Raw genomic sequence first — 21,480 nt, 5'->3', positions numbered from 1 at the left:
CTTTTATCAGAGTAAGTGTCAGATTTGCCGTGATAAAAGGCAACAAGTAGGAACATTAGCATATACTCAACCGGGGCCACCGACTCACTGCACCGCGAGGGAACAACACTGCAGAGATACAGCGAAGTGTAAGGCTGCTGTTTCTGTGACATCAATCAATACAGTGTTGGGAAATGCACCTGGGTTATTAATTGTTTGCCCGAGCACCAGAAAATGTAATTAGTACATTGAAATTGGGCCACTGGCTCCCTGTTGTACAATTCCGCGTCAGCACAGCCATTTATCATCAGTTGCATTCACGGAGGCTCATTCTGTAGGACCTTGGTTCTGATTGGGTGCTGAGCAAACAGTCATTTTTTAATACTACAGCAGTCCAACACCTAACTGAATAAAAGTGAAGTATCTGCTGATCAAGCTAAAAGGGGCCAACATTAATGTCATATATATTTCAGGTTTCATATACTATACTTAGAAAGTGCTTCCTCTGAACCAAACGCTGCCATTTGTAACGGGCGAGGGCAATAGAGATGCCCGTGACAATATGTTAGCTTGAATGGCCAGTGGGTAATGGTGATAGCCTTTCAGCACTGTGTCAGCCTGTATCTCCCGACTAACCTCCACCCAGGAATTATGTGGCCATTCCCCAAGCTCACCCATCTCCATTCAAACTTTTAAATCGGCCATTTTAATTAAAGGCCGAACCAGTGTGGAAACATGCATTCATCTCTCTAACAAGTCTAACAAGGATTCATTTCCACTCTGATATCTCTGCAGTTATACAGCTCGATGGACTTTGGAAGAAAATGGCAGCTCATCCACGAACGCGTAACGCCAAACAGATTCTACTGGTGAGTCACTCAGTTTTTTTTCTTCTCTTTTAAAAAAAAAAAAAATCTGCTCCATTTCTCCTCCAAAAGTTTCGTTTACTCGGAAATGCAGAAACCGTTGCTCGTGTTCTGCGCGACTGGGCAAGTGATATTGATGGCTCGGAACAAGGTGTGTGACTGACTGGTGGTGCTACTAAAATTCTGCACATCCTCCACCCCTTGATACGAGCAGGCAGAGATTAATCTCCTCCTCAGAACGCACTTAACATTCAGCGTCCGAGGGCATGTTGCATTCCACTTCATTTCTCACACAGGCCCCGCTCAGATCGGTCATATTGCACATAAACACGAGATTATTACTTTTGCATCAGCAGTAGAAGGAGAGGTTGGTGCTTTTTCTACAGATGCAAACGTACAGATACAGATACAGAAGTGCACATACAGAGTGAGGAACTATGACGAATAATGGATCCAGGACGTCCCTGTCACTTCATATCCAGTTACGTCTGCTGCTCCCCCCCCCCCCACACTACCCCCAACTCCCCAGAAGCGTACCTACAATCTGAAAGTGCACACTCATCATTAACGAAGGCTTGGATGTATTCCAGCTCATCGCTCCTCTCCATCGCTCTGAGGTGACTGGGGTGCGCCCGGGATTGCCCGTCAGCTACACCCGCCGCACCTCGCATTAATCTGGGCCTGCTTCCGTGCCGTCGTGGTGTGATCCTAAATAATGAGCACGATCCAACAGCTGGCTTTGCCCTTCACCTGCAAAGCCCCTTCAAGGACATCTCATCACTGGTTTTGTTCCTCTAGCAATAACTAGGCTTCATCAACCTCCCAGGGACAGGAAATATCCCTACAATGGAAAAGCTGAGTGTAATCCACAAGCAGTAAAATGAGCAGGATGTTACCAGGTGATAGACTCGTACTAGGGGAGTGTGCTGACCCTGCACCACCCGGGTCAATTTGTTTTGTTTAAAACTTGTCAAGAGCTGCTGTGGGTGTAATTGATATCGATAATGTGGCATTTAGAATATGGGAAAAAAAAGACTTTCCTGTAATCTCCTTATTAACTCTAAGAAAGCACCTGGAACTGGAACAAAACCACTCTCCCTTTCTATTCCCTCCTCTTCTGCTCCACCTTTTGCACTGACAGCTCTTCGGTCTTTTTTCCCACTTCACGTGCCTTTCTATTCTTCATCATTATGTTTATGTATTCTCCCATGGTCTGTCATTCTCTCCAAGGTCTGTCTCGGGCCTAGACAAGGAGCCAGATCTGGTCCACATGGAGGCTCACACACCAGATGGAAGTGAGTGTCTCCTACACACACACATGCACCTCAAAGCGAAGTAATCAACAGGTCTCTATAGGAGTGCAATTCTCCCGGACTACAGAAGTCGTCCCCGGGGAAACGGCACTGCTCCATCAATAAACCCGGTGGATGATTCTTGATTAATATGGCCTTTCTTCTCCTCCCTTTCACCCGCTGAATGTCAGCTGCATAACTCTCTCCAAGGTCTTCCATAGGTGACATAGGTGAAACTGTTTTTGCCAGCCTGGGATGTTGGGAGTAGGAGATATAAGCTGAGATACAAGCATTGTTTTTTTCTCATATAACCACTGTATGATTGACAGGCAGAGATGATTGTGATGATAGAGGTATCTACCAAAAAGAATAAGGATGAGGTTCAACAAAGAGAGTTCAATTAGTTGGAGAAAATGTCAGACTGAATGGATGAGGAGAATACAAGCCGACATACAGCGGATTCTTAAAGTGTCTTCACTTTTTGCAGACTTTATTGTGTTGTCATTTTAACTTTAAATTGATAGAATTACTTTTCCTGCCCATCAGTCAGAAACATGGTGGCTTCAATATTGAGAAGTGGAAAAAGTTTGGAACCACCAGGACTCTTCCTACAGTTAGACATCTGGCCAAAATAAGTAACTGGGCAAGAAGGTCCTTGGTCAGAGGGTCGAGTCAATAGTCCCTCGAACAGGTCCTCTTCAGAAAACCTTCCAGTATTCCATTAATTGGCCATTATGGTAGAGTGGTTATACAAAAGTCAGTCTTGGGTATAAGGTATATAACAGACTGTTTGGAGTTTACTCAATGACATTTAAAGGACTCTGAGAGGATGAGGGAAAAAGATGCTTTATTAAATTCAACGATTTGCAGAACTCCAAACACTACATCTGAACACCACCTGGCCATCACCACCTCTACACTGGAGCATGATTGTGACTACGTTATTTGGGGCATGGCTGTCAGTAATAGGGACAGGGAGAAAGGCCAGAACTGAGGGAAGGATAAAACCAGCCAAACTCAGAGAGGTCCTTGGAGAAAATTAGCTCGAGAGCACCCAACCTGAATCTGGGGTGGTGGTTCGGTATTCAGTATAGTATCCATAGACAATCTGTGGAGAGACCTGGAGACGGCACAGAAGAATGAGATAAACTGGCCATATCCAAGTGTGCTAATATTGTAGTGACAGTAAACTCGAAAATGTAATAACTGCCAAAGGAGCTCCTGCAAGGTTTTGAATACTTTGCCAGATTTCAGGTTTGATTTTAACAAGTTTTTTTTAAATGTACAAACTTGTTTTCACTTCGTCAATATGGGTTATTGTGTTGAGAGGTGTTGGCAGAAATGGCAGTTTTACAAATTTAAAACTAAATCCATACAATAAAGTGTGCAAAAAGTGAAAAGCTCTTTAACATTTCTTAAACCACTGTAATTCAATTAGGGAACATACATTGTTAGATTGAACAGAGAAGATGTTCTTGCTTGTTACAGATAAGGTTTTGGTACGGCAACATTTCTACCCATAAACCTCTCATGCATCCCATGTGTCTTCCTATGTGACAGATGTGCAGTATGTCACATGCAGAGCTCAGATGTGCACGGACGCCAACAGGAACTACCCGTTCCTCGAATACATCGACATCAGCTCTTTGGTGGTCCAGGACGACTACATATTCATACAGGTGAGGTTCAACCGTATGCACAAAATTAATATTATATCCTGGGGAGTCTGTAACTATCTTATTTTAGCTATTTTGTATGAAATGTGGGCGAGGATTTAATCAATGTCAGGACTTGTGTTGCAGAGTCTTAATTTCCTGAGCCATGTTAAGATACTTCTGAACCATTAAGGGACATAAGCAGAAGCTATGAACAGCTTCAAATCATTCTAGCTAACATATTAATGTATATATTAATATTCCAGGTTGTGTATGAGGGTGCTTGCACGGTAGTTGAATGGAGCCCCATGGAGCTGTAGCCCCACAATGTTTATGGGGTAAAAAAAAAAAAGGCAAATTTATTTAGGTTTTTAGTAGATATAGTTAAATTTGATCAGATTTTATTCTACATGAGATAATTTCCATCACACACAGCTATTGTGCTACTACTTTTAACATGACTGCCACGGAAATCAGGTTCCAAGTACAATAGCTCTGTTATAAAATACTTTGCTTACCAAAAAAAAGAAAAATGTAAAAAACCTTTTAGAATGTTTGCTTTAACCTCAGCTGAACACTTGAGCTTTGTTTTTTAGTAAAGCCAGGAGTACTTTTAATTATCATCCCAGCCACTGCCCAGTGTGTCATATTAATCATGATTTGTGAGACAGAAAAATCTGAAATGGTAATGTCCTGAATTCCAAGTAACACAGATGCAATTTATGGGTTGTATTTAAATTTTCTCTGCAGCGTGAATATTATTTACTTTGACATTGTGTAAATGAGGTTTCATGCATTTAAACGTTAACAGGAAAAGTCAGAATAATTACGCAACTAGTCCATGACAACACCAATTTGATTCAAATGTACCTTGAGAAACTGTTATGGTGCTCGATGTCTGTTAAAGGTGCAGTACCCGTGTTTGAGTGGGGAGGATGCAGTTCTGTTTTCTGTTTATCTCTTCATCAGTTCAAAATGTGTCTTCTTGCAAAGGCAAATATGTTAAAAACACTGACTACAAATACCTTCACTATTTTCACAACAGGCTACTCCTAAACTGGTAATAGACAGAGTTGCATAGTCTGACTAGGTTTGAATAACTGGAACAGACATGCACTGAAATCCTTGGCAGTTTCTTCTGAAGAGGTGTATGTTTGAATGCAAATGTCCAAGATCCTCCAAACTGTCTGCGGACTTTCTCCACCTGGCCCCCAAGTGTAAAGTCTGCAGAAAGTCGTGCTGATGTGAGAACAGAGCAGGAGATACCCTGCTTGATTCACCGCCCACGAGTGTGTGTGTGTGTGTGTGTGTGTGTGTGTGTGTGTGTGTGTGTGTGTGTGTGTGTGTGTGTGTGTGTGTGTGTGTGTGTGTGTGTGCATGTGTGTGAGTAACATGGGTGTTCCTTGAACATTTCTCTAAAGATCTTCTGCAAGACATGTCTCAAAACGGCTTTAGTAATCGTTATTTATAAAAATCCTCTGCAACTTTGTCCCCTCAGCTCTCCACTACACCAAGCATGGTGATCTGACGTCAGTCTTTGCTAAACCAAATCACTGAGCTGTGTCACAAACGTACCAGTATGAGATTAAATATAGCAATAATATGCTAACGTCGTCACATCAATAAATTCTACATTTTAATAGTATTTTCTGTTGTAGTAGTTTTTCATAATTTTACTCCTCTAGGTGTTGGATGCCACCTACAGGCAAGTCCTTCCTTCGAAAGCCTCACTGCCCTTGGCAGTACATTAGATTAAGAAATAGAGTTGTTCTCCAAAGATCTTTCAATCCTGTTTGACCTCTCTCAAGTCTTTCAACTAAACTCACAAGCACTCAACCTAAACCTCCCCCTCAATTCGAGAACCTCCACCTTTTAACACATATGCGTTACAGGCGAAAGATTCTGAAAGGGATGGGGGGGGGGGGGGGGAAATCAATCATACCAATTCCTTTTAAAGTTCAAACTGCCTCTGGTTACCCCCTCATCGATCTCCTGCTCCTTCACTCAAATGTATGTGGGTCTGTTCCGCAGTGCCTACTGCTAGGCCTCTGTATTTCCCCTCTGAGCTTGATTTCTCTCTTCCGAGTCATTCAGAGAACTTATGAGATCAGTGAAAAAGTCCGTCCTGTCATACAACATTAATGGTGATATTGCTTCTCTTTGGTAGAGAGCCAAGTTTGATTTGAAGGTTTTCCTCGAATGGATTTCATTTTATTATTGAAATGGGAGAACTGTGGATTATGAAGTTGCATTATCACTAGGCTAGTGTGTCTCGCTGTGTGTGTGTGTGTGTGTGTGTGTGTGTGTGTGTGTGTGTGTGTGTGTGTGTGTGTGTGTGTGTGTGTGTGTGTGTGTGTGTGTGTCCATAGCCCCGAGGCTAATGACAATTCTTCAGCAGTCCCCATCCCTGTGTTTTTTTGCTGCATAAGCTAACAACCAACAGCACAGAGTGTTTGCAAAGGGTCCAGATCATTAAGGATGACTTTTTTTTCCTCAACAGCAGATGAGGCTCTGTTAGGCAACATAAAGATTTCTCTTGACAGAGAGTAATGAGACTATTGATTGTCCTACGAGATATTTACCAAAGTCCACTTGGCAACCAAGTGCATTGACACCTGAGGAGGGCAGTATCATTTGAATGCAGGAGGAGGGCCGAGGGCAAATAAAAAAGTAAATAGAAAATCAAAAAAATAACCTCTGTATCCAAGGGCACCTTGAAAACCAGCAGGACAAAGAGAGGTGGATTGATGTGCACTTTCACCTGCAGATCTCCATCACAGCAGTGCTAAGGGACATTGTGGAAATCTAATGTCGCCAAAGGCATGTGAAATTTAAACCACAGCTCCTGATAATAGGGGGGGAGAAACACTGCAGTATAAGCAATTCATTGTACTTGATGTGTTCTTTGTGCAGGTTCCTACATCGGGTCGAGCCAACTATTATGTGTCCTACAAGAGAGACTCGTTTATACAAATAAAACTGCCAAAATATTCCCTGCCTAAGGTAAGTTGCAGCAAAATTAGCTTGACGAGTACTTACTTTTTTACATTTTATGACTCACACACATTTTTATTTCAGAAGGCTATGAATTGAATTATTTAAACATTTCCATCTTGTCAAAAGCATTTGAATTTGATACTGTCGTGGGAAAATGCTATGTAGGTTGGTTGAAAACAATATATTAAGTCCTGGGTATGTCACCAGCTCTTTTTTGTAGAGTTTGTTTTTCCTCAAAAGCTGGAAACCTTCTAAAGTCATACTTCTAGTAGGACGACATTCAGAGCGAGCCCCGGAGTGAGCTATACCTTACCGTATGTCACCAACCATTTATATTCGCACCACAGCATTGATCTCATGACCAGTCCCACAGGGTCAGCATGTTCTAATCCGTCACCTCCCCGCCTCCAGTCATAACTCCTCTTCATCTCTCCCCGCTCATTGATAGGATTTACACATTGTCAGCACTGATGAGAAGCAGGTATTTGCGGCGGTGCAGGAGTGGAACCAGAACGACACCTACAACCTCTACCTGTCGGACACCAGAGGGATCTACTTCACCTTGGCCATGGAAAATGTTAAGACCACTAAGGGTATCGGAGGGAACCAGATGCTAGACCTGTATGAGGTGGGTACTTGCTGAAATTGGTTGGGCATGAACACGCTGAGGTTTCCATTGGCTGAATCTATGGGAAGTTACAGGGACTATTACTCCCTCACTGCCTCATAAGATGTGCAGTAAAGTACAGATACATATATGTACCAAACACAAACAGTGGAGCAAAAGGTTTTTTTTTTCTTTGTAAGCTTGTGGTTAATTACGCAATAAATTCAGATTTTTATGTCCCATTGCACAAAATGAGAATGTAGTGCATTACTTGGGCTGTTAATCGATACCAGTGACCCAACCTTTAGTTTCATGCGCCGACATTTTCTGGCTTCTATAACTCTGCAGTATAACCCTGTTTGGAACCAGGACTCTACAACCTCACATTTTAAAAACCCACCTCTGATCCGAATATGAGCCAAATATTTGCCTGTAAATAAAAATTTCGAACACGGATTTGGAACCTGCATGTTGCCAAAGTTGACTGTCAGGTCTTTGAAAGGGTTCCACTAAACTTTACTTTGGGCATCAAACAGGCAGACAAAGCTCCACAATGGGAAGTGGACAATAAAGACTTTGGGTTTTTGTGATCCATTTAAGGGATTTAGGTCAGGATATTTTAATTTTTTAGATGTAATTATTGTTCATTAATATAATGAATAAAATTGCAAAATGATCTAAATAGTTTTTTTCTGATGCTGTTAAAGGTTTGTTTTAACAAATAACAGTCAAACAAAAAATGTCACTCTTATCAGTTATTACTGAAAAAAATCAAGCTCCAACATGATTGATAATTAAAAAATAAGCACTGGTTCTCGTTCATATTGTATTTCCTTCTCGAGCAGAAGTAGAGAATCACAGCATTTCATTAGAATATAGAGTGTGTCTTTTACCTGGTGTTTCTGTGGGATGTCTCCTCTAATTAGCTGGACCCATGACCTTGTTTTGTTTCTTTATATTTTATTATCATTACTAGCATTTAAATATAATCATCAAATACATGATGATCTGCTGATGATCAAATCTGATCTGACCTTCAGGTATTATTTCATACTACTTGATTTGGTTCAACACTCTACAAGCACTTCATTAGGACACTGGGTATAGGGCTCCCTTTGCTCTCAGCCAGTTCACTGCGTCATGGGTTCCAGATGGTGGACATGTTTGGAGATTCTTCTCCATGTTGACATGACTACATCTCAACATCTCAGCTGCACACTCATGCTGCCAAACTCCTGTTCGACCAAAGGTGTTCTCTTGGATTCAGGTCTGGTTAGAAAGGGGTGGCACTGAAATTCACTGAACTCACTGTCATGGTCAGGAAACCAGTTTGAGGGCAACTTTTGCTTTGTGACATGATGCATCAGGTACATTTTTTGCTCTATTTTTATCTCCACCAACTTCCTTCCTCCAAGGAAAACATATGCCTGTTCACCAGCTATAATCACACACCTTGTCTGACAGTTGTTTGGTGATGTGCGGGCTGTGTATTGATGTTTTAACAGACCTTTAATTCTTGAATCGAGGTTGATGTAAGCAGTATGGGAATTAACCAAACCATTAAAGTATTGGGTCCTTCAATCAGAAGAATGAGCTGGAAAACACTAAAACGCTCTGTAGAGCTGAAGGGAACTGCTGAGTCTGCTGATAATATTCAATTTAATATCCATGTTGACACTACTAGCCACATCCATTTGATTTAGAGTTAACATTGACTAAGCATGTGTGAGTCATATATTTGTCCACAATACAACAGGTATTGTTGTTGCTTTACATGCAGAAGTGCTGTAGAGTTTGTGTTACAGGAGGTGGTTGTGTATCTTCTTGACAGCAGACACACAGTATAAACAGCATGCTTAATGGGGCTCACTGCCTTGCACCTCTGGACTCGTAATGACCTTGTTAGCTTACTGGCTAGCTATTGTATGTGTTTGCATTAGCATTCATGGCAGGGAAGTAGAATTCCCTCCTTCTCCACTCCCTGGTGAACCCAGTTTATCACTCCCACACTGGCAGGTGTGACTGAGAGAGTGAAAGAAGTGAGATATTGGCCAGCAGCAGTGGCACTGGTGAGGTAATTAACAGTGCCATTACTTCTTCTGCACAGCATGGTGTGTGTGTGTGTGTGTGTGTGTGTGTGTGTGTGTGTGTGTGTGTGTGGGTGGCTGTGTGCAGCTCCTGTTACCATGCCGCAGTAGTTAAGGCATTTCAGCATGCAGTATGAGATGATAAGGCATTTTAATTGCATTTGTCATATGGTCACAGCTCTGTTCTTGATCTGAGGCTGAACAACAGCTAGATGATACACTGCTGTGTCTGATCCACCCGACCCATTACACACGGGAAGATGGAACTCACCCCATTTATTGCTGTTAGACCCTGACAAACTGCACTTCACAGACCTAATGTTCCAAAGACGAGGCACGGCTCAAGTCAGACCAGAGGGGAATCAGCAAAGTACGTGAAAGTTGTTTTGTTCTTCCACTTAGTTGTCATGTCTTTTCCCAGAAGGCCCCTGTTCTCTTTGCGCCCCCCCCCCCCTAAAATGAATAGTGCTATTCCCACTCAGAAGATTTGACAACTATTTCCTAAATTTGCGGGGATTATTTCATTGGTTAATCACATTGTATGAGGGCAATTTCTGTAATCACACGCCTTTGTTGTGGAAGCTAATTTTCTGTTGACATCAGGGCTCTACATCACCCACTTAGCTTTCCCTCAGTCTGAGAGGTGATTTAGCAGGTGGCTCTCTGACAATTATCCCTCTGATTGGCTTGAATTCACTGTATCAACACTTCTTTTCCTCTCCCTCGTCTCACCATGAACAGCTCTGAGTGACTGACTGCATGATGATCTTGATGAGGCTGATGCTCATGATGATTGTGTCATGTTTGTGTTGTACTGCCAGAAATCCTGATTCCACAGAGCTGTGATTTAATAATTAACCCATGTAATATATTGTGGAATGTAAAATTGCTTCACATTAGATAATTGGCAATCCCCTGCTGATCCATAAAGACACTCTATACCTTCTATGAATTGCAGCCTTTTCAGATAAATTGACAGCAATGTTTTAATCTATTGCGTTTTTTTAAATGAGTGCATGTGGTCTAATTCTCCCATGGGATCATTTCCTTAAGTCATGAAAATATCAGGTTTTTAAATTAGAAGATGGTTTATGGTGATTGTATAGATGCTGGCAAACTGTATTCTGACGTATAAATCCACTTAAATCGCACTTCCCACAGCTCCACTCCCCTTTTTTTTTTTAAACGTAAGCTCTTTGGTCTGGTTTTACGGTCTCCAAATGTTGCTTGCATCATTATTTCAATTATTTATAGCAGTTTTCAGGAAAAAAAAAACTGCCTACACAGCATCAAACAGACGACAGTGTTAAAAGTGCCACATTTGCCATGTTTTTCTGCTGCTGTGTTTTTGTTGGATGTGATGGTTGCTTGCCATGTCGCTGCTTCTTTAAGGCAGACTGTACGTTAAAGTGACAGGACAGGACGACCGGTGTAGTGGGGAGTAAACCCACATAAACACAGTTTACATACCTTTTTTAATACAAAAGAGCGTTTATGCACCTTTTTATGGTGGTTTACTTACTTGTTATTGTCCGGGTTTTAAAAGTTCGAGTTAAATTCAACACGATTGTTTACTGAGCATTAAATGACAGTCCCGATCACAACCTCCCCCTGCCCCCTGCCCCTTCTCTCCGTTGCTTGGCACCCGAGCCCTGCTCTCTTCTCTCTCGCTGCTTGCACACTCTCAAAGTCCAGTCTCTCTTACAAACTGACCGAGTTTCTGTGGGTCCCTCTATGCTGCATGAACACTTCCATGTGGTATAGCAGCTCATCAAAACGGGTGAAAAAAGAAGGACGTTCCCCTTTTAACAGAGAGAATACTGCAACGACCAGATAGGCCTGGTGTTTTTAGCGCCAGTGATGTCATTAAAGATTTCATGCAGAAGTATTTAAAACGCACAGTGACAGGGAGAAAAAAAATACAGGGATAACATTATAGGTTGCAAATGGTAAATGATGGTCGCTTGTTTATCAGTAAGTAAGATTAACAACATGCCTGTGTACATTGTGATGATCTCAGTCAGGCTTAGTGTTTAAGACTTTGTTTCCAGCCACATTGCTCGAAGCTAACTATCTGAATCGTAATTACATTTAAACTTAATTTCCAATGATGCTGACTGGACATTAACTTGGCCATTTTTACAATGAATGTATGGTATTATGTCTTTTTATTACACATGTATTAGCAGGGTTTCACTGTTCTCTCTTAATATATAATAAAAAAAAGCACAAATATTAATTCGTAAAGTAACTAGCGACTAATGCGAGATAGAAAATAATAGTGGAGTTAAAAATACAATGTTTGCCTCTGAGATCTAATGGAGTAGATGTTTAAAGTAACATGAAATTGCAACACTCAAGTTATGTAGCCCCTCACATTTGTATACAGTAATTGAGTACATGTACTTAATTACATTCAATCATTGTTTACCACACACCAGTACAAATAAACAATCACAATAATAATCATAAAATGCTTTCCAAGCTGATATTCCAGATTTGTCTGAATGCAGATCACGGTCTATGCAGCCGAGCTGAGTTATGAACTCACTGCCATCATTACTTCATGTTTGTTGACCTGTATTTAATTTTCAATTTCAATCAGTCTCCTGTCCATCAAACAGTGCATTCAGTGCAGAAAACAGTAGCGCTGCTTATTATCAGAATCAAATATTAACTTTCAAATGTCTGCTTGTTCATGTTTTTTTTTTATAGTTCTAAAATGTAATTTTAGAACCCATTTCTGACATATTAGCCATAACAACGTTTTAAGGATCTCTAGTTACAGCTCTGTATATATGGTTGCTGTCATTTTGAATTAAATGTCTTTGGGTTTTGGGCTATTGTACAGACTAAAGCAAATTGAAGCTGTCACCTAAGGCTCCAGGAACTTGTTATCATCTTTGAAAAGAATAGCAACAAGAGCGCTCCGGGTGCCCCTCACACTTACTCTTGCTCTGCAAAGGTGAAAAATAATACGGCATGAAAAACTTCCAGACACCCAAAAACCCTTAAATAAATTAGAGAAATACCCCAAGGCTTAACAGCGCTCTTGCCTTCTCAAGGGTGCCATGAGTAATGATGAACCCATACTTTATACCCTGTACCTGTAATGACTGAGTACGTGAACTGAGGACCCAAAAGCACAACTCGGAAACTGTGTCCGGTTTCCAAAAAACAGTGGTCGTTTATTTCCAGTCAGGGTTCGGAACACAGAAGGACAAGGCAGACAAGGCAGAGGTATCCAAAAACGTGAGGCTAAGGTTAGGTTGCTAAATACAAAAAGGTGGTCAAAAGCAAAAGACAAGACGTGGGTATAACGCTGGAACTCTACGTACAAGACCAGACGAGCTGGCACAGGACAGGGGGAGACGCAGACCATATATACTAACTGAAGTGAGGCTAACTAGACACAGGTGAAACATATAAGGGAGGGGAAGACAATCCGTGAGACACACAAGGGGCGGGAGTGATGTTACCTAAAGGAACAGAGACAAGCGTGAGTGTCAAAGTAAAACAGGAAGTGACATGTAACATGAAACAGGAAATGCTGTGAGTGTGTGTAACCATGACAGTACCTGTGTGAAGATGAAACCAAGCAACGGAAAACATATTGTTCAGGAAACAATTGATATACCAGCTGATAATTGGAATAACCCGCTTCATTGGAAAGTACAATGCACAGATTTGTTTTGGGATAAAAATCCAGTATTGAATTCACATTGAAATACAATAAAATCCAATGATTTATTTTCATTGTATTTTATCTTATATAGATTAACTTAAAAAAGTATAACAAAGAGTTTATGGTTAGATCTTACATGTGCAGTAAATGCTTACCAATCAAATCAGCCTCCTTCTGAACAAATCCCTATTGTATTATGATTACTCACCTGGATACAGTATCATAAATGAGGTGTTTTTAAGAGCTAATTATTTGTCAGAGGTTCAGTGGTTAGGGCAGGGTCATCTGCCTCAAAACAGACTGTGTGAAAACATCTTACAATGAAATAAGAAATGTAAGATTTTAATCTGTTCACCACTTGATGACTCACGCTTCACTGTTGGTAGCAGAGATTATTTAAACCAGCTGGATGTTCACTGTCTTTGCTAGCACACTGTAACACAGTGATCACACTTTATTCTCTTTCCTATTCCACCCAGTTGCTGCTGCTGCTGCTGCTGCTGCTGCTGCAAAAAGCTTTAAAACTTTACTGCACAAAAGAAACCCCTAAATGTGCTTGTATCCCTTAATATGGAAGACTAAAATTGCCAATATAAAAAAAGATATATATTAAGAAAAAGATAATTGACTCAAATTATTTATGTGCCTTTAAATGCATGGTAAATTGCATTAAAAACAAATGTAGGTATCCTACTCTTCCTACAAAATAACCTGGTATAAATAGGAATAATTGACATATAGGACTTAACTGATAATGAAACTTTTTTTTTTTTTACTTTCATTTTACTTACATTCCCCTTTATTTATCTATTCATTATATATACGTTGACCTGGCATAAGCTGACCTGAGATTGACTATCATAACTTATCTGGTATGATGCTGCTGTGTTGATATATATGAGTCGTATATATAAGTCTGTCATGGGGTGGGGTCAACTTGATCGACATCAGATCAACATCTCTCTCTCTCTCTCTCTCTCTCTCTCTCTCTCTCTCTCTCTCTCTCTCTCTCTCAGTGTGTTTGTGTGTGCATGTTGGCTCATGCATACATGTTGAGGAGGTGGGTGCCATAAATAATTACTGCAGTGATTGACAGGTCTGGTTGGATAAGGATGGGGGGACCCTCGTTAGCCGCATCCATCCTGGGCCCCAAGTTCCTACGACAGTGTCAAATGTGCTGCCTATTAGTGCCACTTATTACAGACGTGTTCCTTCAGGGAGAGAAACACATCCAACTGGAGCCCCTCACTATGGCAACCATTAGCTATGACTGTCCTTTGCATTGCATATCACGCTTTGCTTTGGTTGAGGAACATGTCGAATCCCTGGGAGACAACTTGCCGGGAGAAATTTGGAAAAGTGTGAGTCTGTATGAGTGTGATGGTGTGTTCAGTCTGACTGTGAGAGAACAGGTAATATGTCACTTGTCAACAATAAACATGTTGGTACTGTCTGGATGGCTGAAACATGTAGGGATACACAATAATTACAAACCACACTCAACACTGTGTAAAACGATGCAGCCGACTCTGCTGACGGTGTTTGCCAGACTGTCAGACACAGCCAAACACAGATAAGCACACCATTTGCATTTAACTGGCGTTGTGAAAATTGCTGCCTCAATACACAAAATGCCCTTTCTAATGGTATGCTTTTTCATCCGCAACCGAGAACTGAACTGTTATGGAGCATTAAAAAGATATAAAACACTCACTTGCACACTTGCATTAAGGGAGAAAAGATAAAAACTAATTTTTCATGTGTCCACGTCCATCAGGTGGCAGGAATTAAAGGCATGCTAATTGCTAACAAGAGGCAAGACAACCAGGTGAAGACCTACATCACCTACAACAAGGGCAGGGACTGGAGGCTGCTGCAGGCCCCTGCTGCTGACCTAGATGGAAACGACATCCACTGTATTCTGGTAAGAGACTGTGTTTGTACTATAGCTTGAAAGAGTGTGTGGTTGTGTAAAACATAGGTGTTGAAGCTTCAGGGAGGATGTGGACTTGAATAATAGAAGAAGATGTCAGTTACACTTTTCAGGTGATAACTTGTTGATCTTCAAAAATGTTTCAATTTTTTCCAGACCCTTGACTTTTTACACAGCATACTCACATAGCTGAAAGCATTACAGTCTAAGTGTGAGTGTGTGTGTGTGTATGTTTATATGGTAGGAAGGACATTGATATGAAGTCAGAAAATGTCACATAGTGTAGTATTGCATTCACTTGTGCAACCAATGGCGAAGCCCAATCTACAGCTTTAATAGATTAATCATCCATTCTTCTTTTGTCCTCATACGGTATAAATTATGTTTTAATGACTTCAGTATTAAATGGTATTATTGTTATTATTACAGCATTAAAAAGTATGTACAGTGGATGGATTGTTTGCATCGCCCCTCCAATGCTTTTCATTTCTTCCTTTCTTCTCACAAGTGTTAAGTTTCAAATGGTGCATGTACTTTTATACAGCCCTTTTCTATTCTAACACACAGACTGTCATTCCTCACTTCTATATCACACACCACATTCACACACTGCCAGCACAGCCGCCAGTGTGGTTCAGGTTCTTACACAGGGACACAAATGGGGAGTGGAGTAGCTGGGGATCAAACCACTGACCTTAAGACACGCTACCTCCTGAGCCAAAGCCACAAAGTCCCAATGACAGTGCTGCGTCATGTGATGCACAAGACTATCACGAAAATTCAATCTCATATTCTATTGCATTGAGCTGTAATGAGTAAAGGTCATGCATATGTAAGAATAACAATGATATTATAAACATGAAGCATTTATTACTCAGTTAGATGTTGGTTACCAAGGTAAAGGGTTTGGTTTTAGAGCTTTCAGGTCAGCCTTTTAAAAAGGACATTCAGAGAAAAAGAGAATATATGATTCAGAAGTCATTGTCAAGTTTGAATAAGGCAACGTGAAGAAGTGTTTCACTGTAAAGTCTAACCACTCTGACAGTAAAATAGTTTTATGGTCAGTAGGTGGTGTTTTAGTTAGTGAGCTATGTAAAGCAGGAAAGTAAGCAGGCTCCTGCATCGACAAGGTTTTGGTGTGAAAAAAACAAATTGGATGATTCCTTAAAATGTCCCCATCTTTAATTTATCCTGCCAGTCAGAAATCGAACCAGCGGCCTTTCTTCCACGTCTGAGTCTCTTTTGTCAGGGGAATCTGCTGAACTGTCGAAGAAAATGTTTAACCAACAAGGCCATGCCAGGCTGTACACTAATCAGAGAGGTTTTTGACAACCTGACAACCCAGAAATTGCCAGATGCCAGAAGTTGCCTCTAATACATGTAAAATGTAAAATACTAAAAAAGTTGTAATAATGCACTAATCTACCTTTACCTGTCTGTACCTTTTATAACAGATAGTTATTTGATAATTGCTGCATTTCACATTAGGCTAAATAATAATAATATGAATAATAATATGTAATTCTATAATCATAAATATTCTGGCAAACCCTAATATAAGTGTTTTATGTTGGTGCTTTTGGAATGGCATGCTCATGGAAGTTCATGTTGGGTTTGAGGTACATAATGCGCCAGATTTACAGCATGTGTTGATGACACCTCCTCCCTCATTAGAGAGCCTCCCTGCAACTAAAACTAACTAGGAGGAATTCTGTTTGAGACATTAGGAGGACTTCATGCTGCTGAGGACGTGATTTTCAGGGCCCTGCGTAGTGGCTTACAGGTTCCCTGTGAGTGTGCATTCATTTGCCATTTTAATTACTGCCCTAGACTCCTTTTGGTTACCCTGTTCAGTCCCACTGCCCTTGATGTCCTTGCACCAGTGACATGCTGTCTGCTGCAAAGATGAAAGCAGACATTTTTTTTCAGCTCCGTGAACAGATGTAATTGTCTTCTGTTGTGTGCGTGCCCTGGAGACTTGGCGTCATACTTTAATGCAAATTCCAATCGCTCTTTGTATTAATGACAGATTAAGTGCAATTAGCAAAACGTATGAGGGAGGCACAGTTGGTTCTCTTTGGGAGACTAATGGAACCTTTTTTAATGCTTCCCTTTATGTACAACAATTTAGTTTTGACTCTCATTTTCAAATGAGAATTTTCCTCTGCTGTTACCTGGTAGTTAATTGAATTAGCTGATGCGCAGTGACCATATCATTTATGTTTATAATATTTACACAAAATATGACGCAATATCTTTCCTGGTTGAATATGCAGTTTTTTTATTTGAGTCTTTCCTTCAAATGAGCATTCACCTCTATTGTTTTATCTGTCTTTTTCAGCCTTTCTGTTCACTTCATCTACAGCTGCAAACGTCAGAAAACCCTTACTTGTCAGGAACCATCTCCACTAAGAACTCGGCACCAGGGATCATAGTTGCCGCAGGTGAGATGAAACACAGGAAGTTATTTACAGTGAAAAAAAGCCTCAAATTGCTATCTGCAAATCATGGTGGTTGAATATTTTTTAAATATGAGTTAATGCAGGAGTGATGTCAATCAATCAATCAATCACAAGGTTGAAAAGGAAGGGAAAAAATACATATTAACAGGGAAGACTATGAAGAAGCCTCAGAGAGAGCCACATGTGAGGGATCCCTCTCCCAGGGTGGACACAAGTGCAATAGATGTTGAGTGTAACACACATCAACAAAATACATATATTCACGACATTGATGAGAATAGACAGTGTTGAACATAAATGGTGAGATGTATGAATGTTTAGTGTGTTAAGTATATATACATAAGAAAATATCTGACAGAGATGAAGGGAGCCGTAATGACAATTGTATCAATAGAGGTATTTCCAATAATAGTAGCATCTGTGAGTAGGCATATTGTTAATTTAATCTCTAGTTGTGTAATTTGGTGTTAATCCTAATCCACGATCAGATGCCCCCACGATCACGATCCTCCACGATCCATGATCTACGATGCATGATCCACTAAGTGGCTACAGCAGCAATCCCTGATTTGCAAAGATGAAGCACAGGGACTCCAGGGAAGAGGTGAAGTCGGTAACATCACTTGGATGAGACATTAATGTGATGAAGATGGAGAGGTGGATAGAGAAACTCCTTGAGTCATGTGTCCCCCAATAATCCAAGCCAATATCAGCGTAACTAAGAGCTGGTTCAAGACAGACCTGAACCAGTCCAAACTAAAAGCTTTATCAAAAAAAGGAAGGTGTTAAGCCAACTCTTAAAGACCGTGTAAAGCAATCAAAAATGTATTTTCTAAAACTGCTACTGCTTTATGAAATATGTTGAATTAGTTACACCTGTATCATTAAAAATAATCATCAGTGTTGTGTTTAATTGCCAGATCAACGCTTCCTTTCCTCCTGGCATACTTAAACTCATCACCTGCATGTGGGCTTCCGTACAGGTGCTAGTGTGTGGCGCTAGCTCCGCCGCTATTCATCTTCGATAGGCACAGAACGGCTTGGTTTTCATTTTGAATAAAGCTACATGCACCAGAATCGCGTAGAGAGAGAACCACTGATGTTACTTTGCTCTAGTTGTTAAATAGTTTGGGGGTGGGCTATGCTAATGAGGGCCACACTGCCATTGTGCGGTCACCCTCTCAGACTGTCCTCAAAATCAGGAACCAAGGAATGCTGTAAAACGCTCAAAGTTCACAATTCACTACTACATAGCTCCCATTCTTTTCACGTGTTTTCAGTAGTCACTTACTGACACGTACAGCATGTTAAGAGACAGCTGACTGGTTTTGGTTCACACAGTCTTTAAATGTAGGGAGGGTGTCTGCCTCCTGAACTGTAACTCCTAGTACAGGAGAAATGTCATCTCTTATCCTGGTTCTTATCAGGACACATGCTGCAGCATTTTAGACAAGCTGCAGAGTCTGAATAGACTTAAATTTCAATAATAAGGAATTATTAAATATGTCTGCATCTTTTTGAGATGGGACGTGCCTGATTTGTTAATGTTTGTGAAAAAGGCAGTCCTTAAAATTAGTTTTGAATGAGAATCAAAGGACAAATCTGCATCAAAATGAACTCCCAGTTTCGCAGGAAGCAAGGGCAATGCCATCCAGAGTGGCTGTATCAGTAGATAATGAGGTGTTTAGGGCCAAGCGTTAGAACTTCTGTTGTATCTCTGTTAAATAGGCAAAAGTTGCAGGTCATCCAGTTAGTAGTTGTAGTAGTTAGTTGAATACTTTGTTCTGTTTTAATTGATAAGTAGAACTGGGTGTCGTCCGCATACCAGTGAAACGGTTTACTGAAAGTGTTTCTTAATTGAAGCATGTGTGATGTCAATAAAATTGGGCCGAGTACAGAACCCTAATTCTTCCACAGCAGACGTGTTGCAGATCACATGTCCACCTAATTAGATGATAATGTGTTTGCCTGCAAGAGCTTTCAAAAGACCTGAGGCAAAACAGGAGACATGAGTTAAGAGCGAATAGATGTGTTAGCAGCAGTGGTCCTGTCAGCAGAAAAAAAAATCGTGTTTGTGTGAGTGTGAGATCATTCATGTGTAAGTTTGTGTTTGTCTCTTGATCTGTTTGTTTTGTCTTTGGTGAGTGAAAATGCTGAATAAACCTACGGTACGTCTCTGCTGCCATGCTTGCACAGTGTGTGTGTGCTCATCACTGGCCGAGCCTTTGCCCGCTCCGCCTTTTAATACGTCAGCTGGTGCAGGAATCAACTCACCAACATGACAAACACCATCCAGATCAAACACGAGCCTATTTGCTGAGCCGCCGCCAAGATAGTGGAGCAGGTCGACACAAGAAGCTGGTTCAGTCGCTGCGCACTCGAAGGAGACTTTGTGTTGCAACACTGAAAACTGCTGAGGCGAAGAAGGCGCCCACCCTCCTCCACATCTCACATTATGTTGCCTGAATAATGCAGACATGCATAGGAATCAACCCCAGGGTTTTCTTTGTATTATTCACATGAATCAAGATAAAGCAAGCAGATCTGGGAATTAAGCCATAGGAATGAATTAATCACAAACGTGGTGTGATTGGCAGTTTAAAGAACATACAGCCCTTTATCTTCTTGATCTCACTGTGCTTTTCTTTTTTTGTAACACTTATTCTGTTGGCATTCCCACTACAGGAAATATCGGAGCCGAGCTGTCTTACAACAACGTTGGCATGTTCGTATCATCTGATGCTGGCAATAGCTGGAGACAGGTGAGCTTCACACCTAGATCAAGCCAACTGATAGACGTCTAACAGCCGCTGTGAAGTACCAACCTACTAAGTTTCCACTTCAGAAAGGCAGTTTGCATCAGGCCTGTTTCATATTGCTGCACAGTTCAGACGACACGACTTGCTGTTGTGTGATCGGGAGTCTTGCCGTCATTGTGACTTTCCACTGTAAGACTGAGTGGCTACAGGTGGTCACAAACTTCATGAGCTTTCAGCAGAAGATGAATTAATCATGAAAACACACACGAGAATAAACACTGTGAACCGGACTGATCCTCACAATGATCATAGGATGACACATCAAGCTGGAGGAGGTGAAACGCTTCAGTGAACATCAGTTGTAAAGAATAAAGAGCGACTCGGGCCACATTTATCCGTCCAAACATTCACTTTTTTCTGCCCAACCAGAGCCTGGTTCCTTGGGCACCTCACCACTACATGTACCTTCACCACCTTCACCTAATCCCCCGCTCTGATTGGCTGGAGCTGGCTGGAGTTGTTGCCAACTCTAACTAGATTTCCAGCAGGTTGTAAATCAAATCTGGGTCCTAATGCATCACGAGCCTTTCTAATCGCCTTCACACATGGACATTGAACAGTTCTCACATGGTGATATGCGACTGCCGGCTGATTGCCGATGGGGGGCTAAATATTTTGAAGTCCGAACATGGCTTAGGTTGTAAGTGTGTAAATGCAATCTTTAGCTTATACTCTGAGGAGCATTCCATAGAGTAGAATGCATGTAATAATGTAATGTGTAATGTAGCTAAGTGAGGATAAACTCATTTTTTTGTGAAAATTCATTTGCTTATCTCAGGATTCCTTGTAGGTGTTAGCGATAATAATTTCTGGTGTTTTCAAATACTTTAAGGGTGAATTTCTGCATATGTCTGTTCAGATTTTTGAAGAGGAGCACAACGTGTGGTTCATGGATAGAGGAGGGGCCCTTGTCGCTGTGAAACAGCCCTCCGTGCCAACCAGACACTTGTGGTACGTCCATTCTTTCTTAAATTTCTTTCCATTTTCTAATAACTATTTGAAGGTTTACTCCATCGATTCCAGCACTATGATCCTAAAAAAATGAACCTGTATATATTATATGTGGCACTCGATCCATTTAGTGATGCACTTTGACTG

The 21,480-nt window shown here is 41.0% G+C and overlaps 1 protein-coding gene across 2 annotated transcripts in view; it reads left to right on the top strand.

Moving 5' to 3' along the window:
• The window catches only part of sorcs3 (sortilin related VPS10 domain containing receptor 3), a 207,701-nt gene that overhangs the window by 145,617 nt on the left and 40,604 nt on the right, over window positions 1–21,480 (top strand). For both annotated transcript variants that reach the window (XM_034591721.1, XM_034591710.1), the window contains exons 5-13: window positions 775–848; window positions 2,076–2,140; window positions 3,698–3,816; window positions 6,706–6,795; window positions 7,238–7,417; window positions 14,946–15,092; window positions 17,443–17,545; window positions 20,249–20,325; window positions 21,242–21,333. In XM_034591721.1, coding sequence (XP_034447612.1) covers window positions 775–848; window positions 2,076–2,140; window positions 3,698–3,816; window positions 6,706–6,795; window positions 7,238–7,417; window positions 14,946–15,092; window positions 17,443–17,545; window positions 20,249–20,325; window positions 21,242–21,333 — 947 coding nt within the window. The remainder of the gene's footprint in view (window positions 1–774; window positions 849–2,075; window positions 2,141–3,697; window positions 3,817–6,705; window positions 6,796–7,237; window positions 7,418–14,945; window positions 15,093–17,442; window positions 17,546–20,248; window positions 20,326–21,241; window positions 21,334–21,480) is intronic.

Source organism: Hippoglossus hippoglossus, chromosome 1, assembly GCF_009819705.1.
Source record: "Hippoglossus hippoglossus isolate fHipHip1 chromosome 1, fHipHip1.pri, whole genome shotgun sequence".
NCBI lineage: Eukaryota > Metazoa > Chordata > Actinopteri > Pleuronectiformes > Pleuronectidae > Hippoglossus > Hippoglossus hippoglossus.
Note: the sequence above shows the minus strand (reverse complement) of the source record. Positions and strands in the feature narration are given on the sequence as shown.